The sequence below is a fragment of the Camarhynchus parvulus genome, chromosome 4A, assembly GCF_901933205.1.
Source record: "Camarhynchus parvulus chromosome 4A, STF_HiC, whole genome shotgun sequence".
NCBI lineage: Eukaryota > Metazoa > Chordata > Aves > Passeriformes > Thraupidae > Camarhynchus > Camarhynchus parvulus.
In genome coordinates this window covers 15624146-15637114 of record NC_044600.1, presented here as the reverse complement: position 1 = coordinate 15637114, position 12969 = coordinate 15624146, and the positions used below count along the sequence as shown (strand labels likewise).

Here is a 12969-nt window from a genome sequence, read left to right as displayed (position 1 = left end):
ATGTTGAAGTCAGTTTTTGTTCTGAGGACTGGCTAGTTACAGCATCTGACAGAGAGAAGTCACTAAGGGATCAGGGGGATATTCCTTCATGTACCTACCTGCACCAGGAGCTGAAGGATCAGAACTCAACAGCTGAATCCAGTGACCAGTTGGTCTTTTCAATAGAATCAGAAAACAGTTTCAGAACAGAAATATTCCACATGGCTTCCTTCTGTCACTACATCTTAAATTCTCAGCCTGGGCTCTCAGCAGTAAGTCTGGTACTTTCCTGTGAATTCTTCCTGTGATCTTGGAACTGGCTCCTTGGGCTCCTGGGGGTTTTAACCAGGCATGATTTCCATAGGATGCTGAGAAGGAAATCAGCATATGGGGACTGTTCTCTTTCTCTGTCCTGCCAGGATAGCTGCTTATTTTGGGAAGCTTTCTCTGTGTTTGCAGAGCTTGTGCCTGCTGTTTCTTTTGGCAGAATGTTTTAGTTTGTTTTCCTCCCAGGTCTGCTTGCGCTGTCCATGATTCCAGGAGGCAGTGTAGGGTTCAAAGTCCTTGAAAACTGTGGATTTTAAATGTGAGCTGGAGTGTCTGGGGTCCTCCAACATCTTACTTCGGCCATTTCAAAAGGCAGCTGAAAGCACAGTCAACACTGGTGGGGGATGGCTCTGGCATGGGAGGTTGTGGGGTTTGGGTGAGGCTGCCTCAGGAAGGGTCTGCCTGAAAGCACCAGAAGCTGCTGGCTCCCCTGGTGTGAGGTGTTTGTAAGGAAGTGCAGGCAGAGGCAGGAGCCATTGAGAGGCCATTCCCTCATTCCCCACTTTCCCTCTGTAACCTGTGGCAGAGGGCTCGGTAGGTTTTGTCATGGCATGGGGAGAGGATGGGTCCCTGCAGGGCAAAGGAGTGTTTCCAAAGGAAAGCAGTGAGCTGCTTTTGTGTGGGACAGGTGCTGTAGCATATCCCAGTGTGTTTGGAGAGGAGGAGGGGTGAGGAATGTCCTGATCCCATTCATCTTTCTCCCCCACGACCCTCTTGAGGATTCTGTTGCTCTGGGCTGGGTAGTGCCCCTCAAGGCCATGCAACTGCTTGGTGGTGGGCTAAGGAAACTGGGTTCTCCTCCAGAGCCACTCTCTGAGGAGCACCGGTGTCACAATAGGACATGAAATGAACAACAGGCACAAGCTGAGATGTCCAAGGTAAAAAAAGAACAGTTTATTTCTGAACCCCAACATTTATAGACTTTCAAAAGTGACCATGGATTGGAGGACGAAATTGCCACCTCTCCAGCCACACTGGTCAAACCAACAGTCTATCAATTCTCTCCTCCTCCAGAAAGGAATGCAAAACAATCATTATTTACATGAAAAGTGTGTGAGAAACTCCAGTACAAAAATGTAAACATCAGAAGGCTTAGAAGAACTTAGAAGAACGGGATGACACACCAGTGGCTGCAGATGCCCTGGGGCTGCTCTCTGGTGACCGGGGGTGTTCCCTGAGTGCAGCTCCTCCTTAGCTCTGGGGCAGCTCCTCAAGGCAATAAACTGTGAGGAGATTCATGGGACCTCTGGATACAGCATGTTCTTGTGTGAAGTTAAGCTGGATGAATGAAGAGTTAAAAATGCCCCTTTAGGAGCCTCTGAACCCTACTCCAAGCTCCAGTTCCTAACAGGGATTTGAGCACAGCTCTGACACTGGAGCACTGGTGTGTTCTCCTCTGGACTGAGGAGCACTCAGCATGCCCAGGTGGGAGGTGATGGCAGCTCCATCAGTGGTTATCTGAAGGCCACAGGTGAGTCAGAGTCCCTTGACAGGGAGATTGAGCTAATCTGTGAAATGGTGGATTGCTGCTGAGGCAATTGCTCATGTAAAGCAATCAGGGATGGACAGAGATAGCCTCTGGCCCCAGTGCTTGCTGGTGCAGCAGCTCTTTCCTCATGACTTCCTGGGGTCCTTTGGGGGCTGATGCGCATGGCCACGTGCAGGTACAGGACTCCTGGAACAGGTTGCTTGGAGAAGCTGTGGCTGCCCCATCCCTGGAAGTGTTGAAGTACAGGGAGAACAGAGCTCTGAACAACCTGCTCTAGTGGAAGTTGTCCCTGCCTGTGGCAAGGGCTGGATGATTGTTAAGGTCCCTTTGAACCCAGGCCATTCTGTGATTCTGTGACTTTCCACTTACTATTCCCTCTTCATCTTTAGACAGAAGCTCCTGGCAGAGCTGGGCTATGCAGAGATGCAGAGAAAGCAGCTGGCTGCTTGATCAGGTGCAGGCGAGGAGGACTTCAGCCAGGGCAGGTGGGTGTCAGTACCATGCCACGGCCCTGGCAGGCAGAGCTGCTTGCCAGGCATGGCTTATCCAAAACACGGCTGAAACCAGCACATCGTCCTACACAGCCTTTCCAGGGCTGAGTCCGAACCCGTGCTGGGAGAAGTGAGCCTTTGGTGGTGGTTCTGGTGTGTCCTGGGGGGCTCGGGGGAGGGTCCCCAGGAAGCACCATCAGCCTTGCCGGGCAGCGCAGGGACCGGGACCGGGGCTGCGGGGGGAGCCGGGGCTGGCCGCCGCTTGCCTCGCTGCCCGAGGAGCCGCTGCTGCACCCGACGGCCGCGGGGAGGAGCCGCAGGACCGGGGATGCGCGCCCGGGGCTCGGGAATGCGGAGGAGGCCCTCAGCCCGGCGGCGCTTCGCCCTCGGGGGCTGCCCGAGCGCAGGGCTGGGGGCCCATGGCATCACCAACACCCCCTGGCTGCCGCCATCCCCTCCCCTCTTTTCCCCTCCCCAAGGCACACAGGGCCGTCTCCCGGGGCGGCAGGGCACAGGATGGAGGGATGGGAGTTGCCTCGCCTTCTTGCCAGCAAGCCCATGGGACTTGCTCCAGGGTCCCTTGCTCTGGTCCAGCCTTTGTGGGAGCAAAGTACTGCCGCATTTTAGCCGCAGGTGATTGCACTGCTTTGAGCTTTCCTGATGGGCTAAGATGTGGTTTGGTTCGGTTTGGTTCGGTTTGGTTTGGTTTGGTTTGGTTTGGTTTTTTACAGAGATGGGGTTTGCTATGAGGCAGAGCTTATTCCCTGTCTTTTCCCAGCCAGTGTCTGGAGGGCGCTGGGTGCCCAGGAGAGGAGCTCTGAGGGCAGGTCCCATGTCCCCAGGTGGGGTGGCAGTGGGGCATAGCTGAGGGCACACCTGATGAGGCTCCATGTGACCTTTGGGGCCTTGCCCAGCTCCCTGGCCTTGCTGGCCGCTCTCACACGCTGCCACCTCGCACTTGCTGTCCCCAGCCCGCGCCCCGGCCGGGGGGGCACCAGTCTCTGCCAGGGGACAGAGATGGTGTTTTGTTCCCCAGCTCGCTGCTGCCCAGAGGCTGATTGTGCACACACAGGACCCTTTCAGCACGGGGAGAGGAGGGTGATGGCATCTGGGAACGCAGGGAACAAAGGGCCCCGTTGATGCTGGCTGCAGCCCCATGGGTTTCTGTAAGCCAGGGCAAGGCTGAGCTGTGCCACTGAGCTGGGGCAGCAGCAGGGCATGAGCTAAACCTCCCCTGGCCGGGCTGCTTGGGCAGCTTTGCTGCCTGTTCAGAGGGGACTGAAGCCAGGGAAGAGAGGGGGGAGTGGGATTTGGGCTAGGGTCCTATTTAGGAAGAGTAGTGAAGGTCCCACCCTGCCACTCCTGGGCATGGGGCTGTGCCCGAAATCTGCATTTTTGGACAGACCCGTGGGGCTGGGAGCATCCCTCTGTGGCCTCACTCCCTGGAGGCCCCTGGGCACAGCTTTTGGGGAGATTTCCAAGAGAAACAACATTTGAATCAGTCATTTTTGAGCATCTGCTGTGGAAAGATGCACCTAAGGGTTTCTGGGGCAGAAAGCAGCAGCCGATGCCCTCCCACACACCAGCATCATGGACACAGTAAACAATCCTGCAGCAAATGGCACCACAGAGCCACAGACAGGACATGCAGGGCTCTGTGACAGTCCAGTGTGCCCCTGTGCCTGAACAAGGCCATCCTGTTCCACACAGGGCTCTCTGCAAGCGAGACAATCGCCCACCCTGCATGGCTCTGGCCATGTTCATCCCACACATGCTGCCTTAGTGCCAGCCAGCTTGGCTTGAGATGTCCTGTTAGTTTTGTTGTGGTTTTGTTGTGCTACATGAGGAGACACAGCAGAGGCTGTCAGCACGTGGGCTGAGTGTTAAAGGGCAGCAGCAGCACCAAACACAAGCAAGCAGCTGCTACAAGACCCCAGCTTTCCTCAGGGTGGCTGGAGGAGAAATAAGAGGTTTTAAGGGCCCCCCCACCAGCTGGGAACAATGATTTTGAAGTCAGAGTTATGAACCTCGTGGCTGGAGTGGGCAGAGCCCTGCAGGGGCTGCTGGCCCACACATGGATCAGCAAGTACTGCTCCTCTGAGACCTTCTCTTCTGCAGCCTCCCTTTCCCTGGAAAGCCTCCCCTATTTTTTTTCTTGTGGGGGCAGAAGGTGGGAAAGCCAGCACAACAAATGGACAGGCAGACGTACATCTTGTTCAGAATGTTCTTAATTTTAATGTATTTTCTTTAATTTTTATAAAATACATCCTGTAAGATAAGTCTTTAAAAACTTGCTCCTTTTTATTGCTGGTTAACAAGTTGAAATTCTAGATCAGAAATGAAGGAAACACTTTCAGTTGATTAACTCTTTTTGCACGTGGATGTGTGTGTGTACGTGTGTGTGCGTGTGTGGGGTCTGGGGACAAGGGTGGGAAGGAGGACCTGGTTATTTTTTGTTAAATGGATATGAAAAAAACCCCAGCAACCCCCCAAGAGAGATAGCACTGATGTGAATTTCCAGATCTTGACTGGTTTCTCCCCACCCTGCCACCCCTGCTGGATCTCCCCCCTCCCCATCCCGTGTGCGTTGGTAGCCTGGCCAACCTATTTCAGCATTCCTGGCAGCAAGGATCCTTCAAATGCACTGCTCAGCAGATCTGCCTCCTTATCCTTGCCCCTGCTGAAACCAGCACTTAAAAATATATAACAACAATACAGACATGGAAGGAAAAAAAAATAAATCCATGCAAGATGGAGCTTCAGTCTGCCACTGAAATTAGTTTCTCCAATAAATAAACACAAAGATTAGCACTAAGGAGAGAGGCAGGGAGAGCAAAACAAATCACCAGTTGTCAGGGAGGACTGGAAACAGCACTTCTGCAGGTCTGGCTGGATCCATGCTACCCAGCCAGAGGAGAACAGTCATGGAGGAGAGGTCTCCACCCAACCCCTTGCCCCCCTACCCCTCTCCATGGGAAAAGACTGGCACCAGTAAGGATCTGGATTGCAGAGACGGGCTGTGTTTGCACCCTGTGACCCCCAAACTGCCACCTTTCCTTCCCTCCTCAATTCCTTCATGGGTTTCACCTGGAAGCGAGATGCTGCCAGTCCCTCCCACCCTGGCAGGTGCAAGGCAGCTGTCCTGACTTGCAGGAAGAAAAGTGAGGGGATGAGGGGGACAGAAGGAGGAGCGGTTACACTTGACAAGGGGGAGAAGCAAGCCGAGCTCTGTGGCCCAGTGGAGGTTAGAGAAGCAGACATGACCCCAGAGAAGAGCACCATTGTGAAGGGCACTGGCAGGGCAGGCAAGGCACGCGGTCCCGAGGGTTATCCCCTGCCTACGGAGGGATGGCTCTGGCTTTACGCTCCCAGGGCTTGCTGCAGAGGTGTCCCCTCCTCAGTCAAACCTATTTGCTGCCTCTCTGCTGCCTGGAGGGTAAAGCCAAGAGTCCCCCTTGTCTACAGAGACACCAAACTCCTTTAGGCTTTAATAGGAGCAGCTGGGTTAGGGCTTTATCAGCATTGGGATCAGCACTCTCTTCTCCACACTGGGAAGATCCTTGCCCTGAACTCCCTTTGCCGTGGCTGCAGCAGGCGATTTAGGTTAAATTCATCTTTCTCTGCTAAGGGAAAAAAATCCTTCTCTTATTCTCCATCCATGGGTGGTGACAGCAGACAGCTCCAGGAGAGTCTTTAGCAATGGTACCACGACTGGGCCAACTTCCTTTTCTCTCTAGGTAGCCTCCTGCTACTCATGGAGCAACCTACACGGATTTCTTCCTCCCAGGAGCTTGAAGGCCTTTGCTCATCCCTGGGCAACACTGGGACACTGGAGAAAGTCCCTCCTCTTCTCTGGCTGGTTTTGATGGGCTTGGCTCTAGAGCGAACCGGTTACGGATGAGCAACGAGAGAAAAGTGCATGAAGAGGCGTCCATCGGTGGGAAGCTCTCCTTCCTGGTCACGCTCAGCACAATGGATGCGAGGGAGGAAGAGGAGTGGAGTCATCAGCGAAGGCAGAGTTAACGCAGGAGACCTGGTGTCAGGTGGCTGCAGTGTTAAAGCCTCGGGGTTAGACAAAAGGAGGGCGTCTGGTCTGGCTGGGCTCCGCCTCGTGGGCTAGAACTTGGTGCCTCGGCCCATCAGCCTGAGGACTGCGAAGTTGTAGGTGGCTGCGATGATGAAGGTGACCTGCGGGTGGGAGGAGAGTGAGCGAGGGGGCAGCCCCAGCCCCACACCCCCACAGAGCAGTGCCCTGCAGAGCCCTGCAGCCCCGAGTGCCGTGTCGCTGGTGTGCACAAGAGGAGAGCCAGGGAAAGGCAGGGCACTCTGTGCTTTGGGACCTCTCCCTGGCAGTCTGCTAAAGCCTCTCCAGATCCCCTCCTGCAGCCACCTCTGCCTTATGGCCTGGACTCACCATCTGCACTTACGTGCCAGAAAACGACACGAGCACAGGCTCTGTCCCATCCGTGCCCACCACCTTCGCTGTCCTTTTCCCCCACATCTTTGCCAGGCGGAGAAGCACGGCTGGGCAGGGGGAGCACTGACTCACCAGTGAGACCAGCGTGGCAGCTGCCCCCACGAAGGCTGCGATGAAGAGGTGGAAAGTCATCTGGAACTGCAAGGGAACAGGAGGGTCAGCTCACGGGGTCCCACGTGCTGCCTGGGGGGGCCAGAGCCAAGGTGTCCTCCCGAGGGGAGCACACGTGAGGTGGCAGGAGTTACTCACCTCGCTGGTCTTGCAGATGGAGAGCAGGTTGGAGCCACACACCTTGCCAGGGAAAGCATTCCAGGGCAGGACACCTGTGGAGATGTGGGAGCCAGGTGAGCGAGGCATGGCTGACAGCTGATTTCCCTACCCAGCTTCCTGCAGCCACCTGTCACACACCCCCCAGAATTTCAGGGCTCTTCAGCACCTGCCCTGCTTTACCCCACCCAAAATTCTTGGGCCCTGCCCTCCATCCCCTCTCCTCTGCCCTGAGCCCTGGCTCCTGGCTGGTGAACCCAGCACTCACCATACATTCTGGCATCCGCACACAGTGTGCCAATGCTGGCCGAGGTCTTGGTGGGGTTGCCAATGGACTGGCAGGTGGTCCAGGTGTTAAAATAGATGTAGACAGGCACGGCAGAGCAGGCGAACACCAGGAGCCAGATGATGGTCAGGACGTAGGTAATGCCCACAAACTGCAGGGGGCAGGACAAAGCCGGGCACAGCCGTGGTTACAGATGGCCCAGGCCACGGACAGGGGAGCGCGAGGTTCCCCAGGCAGGGCAGGGCGTGGGGCAGGTGGGGACTGCGATGCCCAGAGCCAGCGTGGGCCCAGGCAGGCTGCACAGGACAGCAGCCCAGGCTGGGGGCTCCTGCTGCTCACAGGAGCAGGGCCAGTCCCAGATCCACGCCCGGCTGGGTGTCCATGGGGGGACTGACAGCAGCAGGAATGCTGCCACGTTTAAGGAGGGGGTAACCGTGGCCATGGCCAAGCAGGGTTTGTTCTCTGAGGGAGGGCAGCTGCAAAAGCTGCCTTGGCATGTCAGCCTGGCTCTCCTGCCCTCCCTCCATGGTGCCACCCCAACCAGCCCCCGAGGGAACCACAGCCATGCCCCTCTGCTCCCCCAGGCCACAGGACCCCCTTGCCAGCACTCTGTCATGATTACCAAGCACAGTGGAGTGGACAACCCCAGGGGTACCGGGTGCCACAGAGCTTTGAGCTGCCAGCACTGCAGGGATGCTCAGATTCTCCCTGCCTGTGTTTAAACATGAAGCACTTTTATTAAACGTGGCCATTTGTGCTGCTTTGGTCCGCAGGAAACACAGCAAGCCTGGGTGAGGACAGCAGGGCTGTGCTTCCCTTTGGGATATCCCAAAACCCCGAGGGGCTCAGTCTCCTGCCCTTTGGCCGCACGGAGCGTGGTGAACCCGCTGGGGCGCGCGAAGGGGTGCCAAACCCCGGTTAAGATCACCTTGTCAGGATGTCCTAGCCACTTTCCCAAACAATGACACACCCGCTGCCACGAGTGAGCTCGCTGGGGGCCTCGCGCTCCCCTCCCTTTCGGGCCCCCAGTTACCGTAGCGCTGAGGCCCTTGCCGCAGATGGTGGTCCTGTAGTCCCCAAAGATTTGCCGGACGGCGCCGGTGGTGTAGAAGCCTTCGGCCAGCAGCAGGGCTCCATAGAGGAAGAAGAAGGCAGCTGTGCCGTAGATGAAGTACTGAAAGCCATGGATGCTGTTGGGGAGAGGAGTGGGCAGGGATGCTCAGAGTGCCAGAGCTCAGCCCTGGCTGCTGCCACTTCCCCTCCCCACGCTGCCCCACGGGGACCAAAACAGAGGGTGAAGGCACAGGAGGAGCCAGCTGGGGCAAAGCTGTGGGGAGCAAGGCTGCCACAGACACCCCCACATCCTCCATACCTACCCCGTGCAAAGGTCCAGCTCTACCCAGGACACCTAGCAAGGGTCAGATAAAACTGGTGTGAAAGAAAACAAGTGGCCCCTTGGACCCTGCCATGGAGCCTTGGGCAAAGGCAGCTTGGGGTCTCCCTGGTGCCCAGTGAGAGCCTGGCCCTGGCCAGCCCAGCCAGACACCTCAGCCTGGCACAGAGCACAACAAAGCTGTGAGGTGGGTGCTCTGCAGCAGGGTACTTACACATCGAGGAGGAACTCATAGTCCTGGTAGTTTTTGGAGAAGTAGGTCTCGATGAGCTGCTCGGTGCCTGTGAGGGCTTCGTGCCCACAGCCACAAAACAGTGCCACCCCAAAGAAGCACAGGCCAGTGGCAACCAGGGAAGCAAAGGGTGCCCCAATGAGACATCTGGCACAGCACTCCAGTAAACCTATGGAGAAAAGAGGAGAGGTGGGACAGGACTGCTGGGACAAGGATTGCTTGGAGCCTGCAGCTCAGGAGCATGAGTGCAGCGGGAGAAAGGTGCCTGGCAGGAGGAGGAAAACAGGTGGAAGGAAAACCCCAAAAATAACCCACTGCAGTGCTGTAGAGCCAAACCCAGCAGCTCCCCTGAGAGCTCTCCCAGCAGCTCAGGAGCCCACCCAAGGGTGCCCAGGGATGGTGGCAGCGAGGGGCACAGGGGCTGTGAGGAGCCAGCCATGCTGACCCGTGACAAACAGATGGAAATAGAGCGTGACATAGCGTAATGCCAGTGGGACCTGGCAAACAAGCTGCTAATGGGCTCCCCACTGCCACCACAGCAGCCACCACAGCTGCCTGCAGCTCTGTTTTGCCATTAAAATAGAGGGGAGCCCAGCACCTCCACAGAATCAAACCCCAGGGAAGATCCAGCAAGGTGGCCCTGCTTGGGGCAGCACAGCAGGAGCCAGCACACATCCTGAGCACTCTGGACATCCAGGTGGCACCCTGGGCACTGGTCCCTTGCCTGGCACCCCGCAGGCAGCTCGGGCTGCAGCCGCCCCTCTATGCAGGCAGACGTGCTTGTAGGAAGGAGCCGTGCCAGTTCCACAAATGACAACACTTGTGTAATAGGTTTAGTCCTCCAGGAGCTGCAGGGAAAGCAAGGACACACAGCAGTGTGCTGCTTGGAGTGCCTAAATGCTGGGTTTTTTCAGCAGTGAGGCCATGGGCACCTGCTCCTCCTGCACGTCGGGGCTCTATCGTGCAGGAGTGTTGGCTCAGTTTCCCTGTGGGCTGGGTTGGGAGGTGCCCAGCCAGTTTCCAGCATGGGCTCAGTTTCCCTGTGGGCTGGGTTGGGAGGTGCCCAGCCAGTTTCCAGCATGGGCTCAGTTGCCCTGAGGGCTGCCTTTGGAGGTGCCCAGCCAGCTGCTGTCCTGCCTGCTTTGGGGGCAGACAGCCAGGTGGGTTTGCATTCACCGGCATTTGTCTCCAGCTAAGCTGGGATAAGGTTCTGCCCTGGCTGTGTGACACCTGGGGAAGCTGCTCCCCTTCCCCAGGACGTGGGCTCTGGCACCCCACTGCCCAGGGCACAGTGGCTCCCATCTGGGCACAGAATTCCTGCCTTGAATGCCCAAAAGGCACCCACACCAAGCCCACGCTCCCTCCGCAAACCCCACAGTGCTTATCTCCTCCCCAAGGGGACAAGAAAGCCGTGGGGTGCTGGCCAGCCCTGCCCTCCCCACTGGGAGCAAGGTTGTGCAGTGGCACCGAGGACAATGGGGGATTGTCCTGGCACTGCCACCCCAGTGGCTGCCCCACGCCAAGAGCAAACAGGGAACAAAGGCAGCGCTATAGGGGAGTGCTGGGACCCCTCCCTCTTGTTTGCCTTGGACACAGCACATCCAGGGGGGGCCTCCTTCATCCAACCTCGCTGGGACCCACGGCTCTGACCCCTCACTGGGCCAAAGTTGCCTTTCCTGGTTTGATTTTTGGCCGCCTGGGAGATGGCACAGAGGTGCCAGCTCTGGGGCAGTGAGCAGCTCCATTCCCAGGGAACTGAGAGCCCTGGGATGCTACAGGGCCCCACAGGCTCCCTGTCACAGCCCTCTGCACGGGGAAAGCCTGGGGAGGGAAAGGAGGGGAGAAAGAGCCCTTGTGCCACACAATCCTGAGCCTTGTACCCGGGCTCTGCTGCTGCCAGCGCCAAACAACGTGCTGCAGACAGGAGGAGGAGGCAGGGGGCCAGCAGAACAAGGCACCCCTGGGAACAGAGCAGCCCTAAAACCCCAGGGGTACCCCGGTGAGTATTAGCTCTGCTGTATCAGTGGGGAAACTGAGGCACCAGGTGTGGCTCTGTTCTCCCAAGTGGCACGAGCTGTGACGGGCTCAGTGCCCTGCCTGGACCTTGCAGCTCCTGCCAGCCCCAGGCTGGAGCTCTCATGTGGTGAGGGCTGGGGTGGGACAGGCTGTGGGGATGGCATCTGCCCCCACAGACAGCCCAGGAGCACATGGGGACAGAAAACTGCCTTGGGAAAGAAAACATCATCCCTGCCGTGCCAAGGCATCCTCCCTCAGCAGCTCCCACGGCTGGCATGGGCACACCGGGGTCACCAGGACCTCACCAGTGCCAGAGGAGACTTTCGGTGGGCTCTGCTGTGGGCTAAGGTCCCCAGAGACACCAGCAGCAGCCCCGCAGGTGTCCCCCAGCCTCCCCTCATACTCACCCATGGTGCTGGATTGCTCAGCTCCCCGAGCGCCGCTCTGGCTCTGCTGCTTCGGTGCTGCCCGCCAGTCCCACGCCCTGGATTGCCCCTCTGGGTGCCTGTCCCGCTCTCCAGCAAAGAAAAGGGCTCTGTGAGTGACAGCCACCCCCCTTAAAGGCACGGGCCCGCCCTGCCCGCCCCCCAGCACCCCTTGGCTGCCAGCTCCCGGGTGATGCCAACGGCCCCGCGCAGCCTCCGGGGGGAAAGGCTTTGCAAAAGGGAGACAGCACTCTGGGGCAGGGGAGGGGGTGCTCCCCCCTCATTGGTGGCTCTGGGACATCCCCCAGCCCCACCAGGCTGTGTTTGTGCGAGCTGCCCATTGAGTGTGGCCCTGTGGGTCAGCAGTGGTGTCCCCCTGTCACCTCCCTGATTCCCAGCATCTGGCAGCAGCGAAGAGGGGTTCCCACCCCAGGAACTTGCATGCAGCTTTGGGGGCTCCAAACTGGAAGTTTTGTCCTTTTTGATGGGAACCTTGCAGCTACTTTGCCCAGCCCCGTGACCCCCGTGGGGCAGTGCCATTCTGGTGGGGACACTCGTGGCTCCCCACGGCCCCAGGGCTGTGGCAGGTGCAGCCTGGTCCCTTGGGTGCCCCACATCCCGTGGGTGCCCCACATCCCGTGGGTGCCCCTGGTCCCCTGCAGCTGTGGAGGCAGCAGAGGGCCAGGGGAGCCTGCAGAGGGCAACCGGGCCCTTCCCGGCAGGCACGGGGGACAAAGCCCTGCTGTGTCCCTCAATGCCCCTCTGTGTGCCAGGCAGTGCCCAGGGCCTGCCTGTCCCTGGCCTCGGGGACACTGCTGGGCTGTGGCACACTGGGACCAGGCTGGGCCACCCTCTGGGGAGCCTGCCCCTTCCCCACCAGCCCCCTTGGCTTGCCCACAGGAGGGGCTGGGGGGAATCACCGCTTGGGCATCTGTGCCAGGGCGTTGTGATGCACCCCACAGCAGTGGGGCACAGCTCCTGGCCCCACAGCAGCCTCCCTGCCTCAGTTTCCCACTGCAGAGGGGCTGCCTGATGTCCTCAGCCAGATGTGGAATGGGAGGGGACAACAGAGCAGGGGGAGCCTCTGCCACCACTGTGGCACCTCCCTTAGCTCCCAACGTGGCACCCAGGTAGTCTGGCAGCAATGTCACCTGGCCATGATGGCCCTGAAATGGCCATGGGAAGGTGACAGACCTGCAGCACCCCTTTGGAAATAGCCAGAACCCCTCCAGCCACTGGAAACCAGCAGAGCCCTGCCTGCACCCCAGGGAAGGCCAGAGGCACCCCCAGCCACCAGGAGGGAAAATTGTTACATAAAAAGTCCCCCATAAATAAAACATATGAAGTGCAACATGACGGTAAAAGAATAAAATATGACATGGGGCAAAAACATTCCAGCCCCTCTTTTTGTTTCCACAGAAATTCCAGGTTTGCTGACTCCCATTTATGAACAGTCTGGAGGGAAGTGGGAATTTTACCTCACTGGGCACAAGGGGAGCAGCTAAGAGGGACTGTGATTCCTGCAGAAAATGCTGTAAAATTCTTGGTTATTGGGCACTTTTAGTCAGCAGGTGGATGACAAAGAGT

General features: G+C 58.0%; 1 protein-coding gene across 1 annotated transcript; it reads right to left on the bottom strand.

Moving 5' to 3' along the window:
* Positions 1–6374: 6374 nt before the first annotated feature.
* On the bottom strand, positions 6375–11404 carry PLP1 (proteolipid protein 1). Its single transcript, XM_030967434.1, has 7 exons — positions 11365–11404; positions 8924–9110; positions 8350–8506; positions 7299–7467; positions 7013–7086; positions 6836–6901; positions 6375–6474 (listed from the first exon to the last, which is right to left on the bottom strand). The coding sequence occupies exons 1-7, from the start codon at positions 11366–11368 to the stop codon at positions 6403–6405; spliced, it is 729 nt and encodes a 242-aa protein (XP_030823294.1). The 5' UTR covers positions 11369–11404; the 3' UTR covers positions 6375–6402.
* Between the last annotated feature and the right edge of the window lie 1565 nt (positions 11405–12969).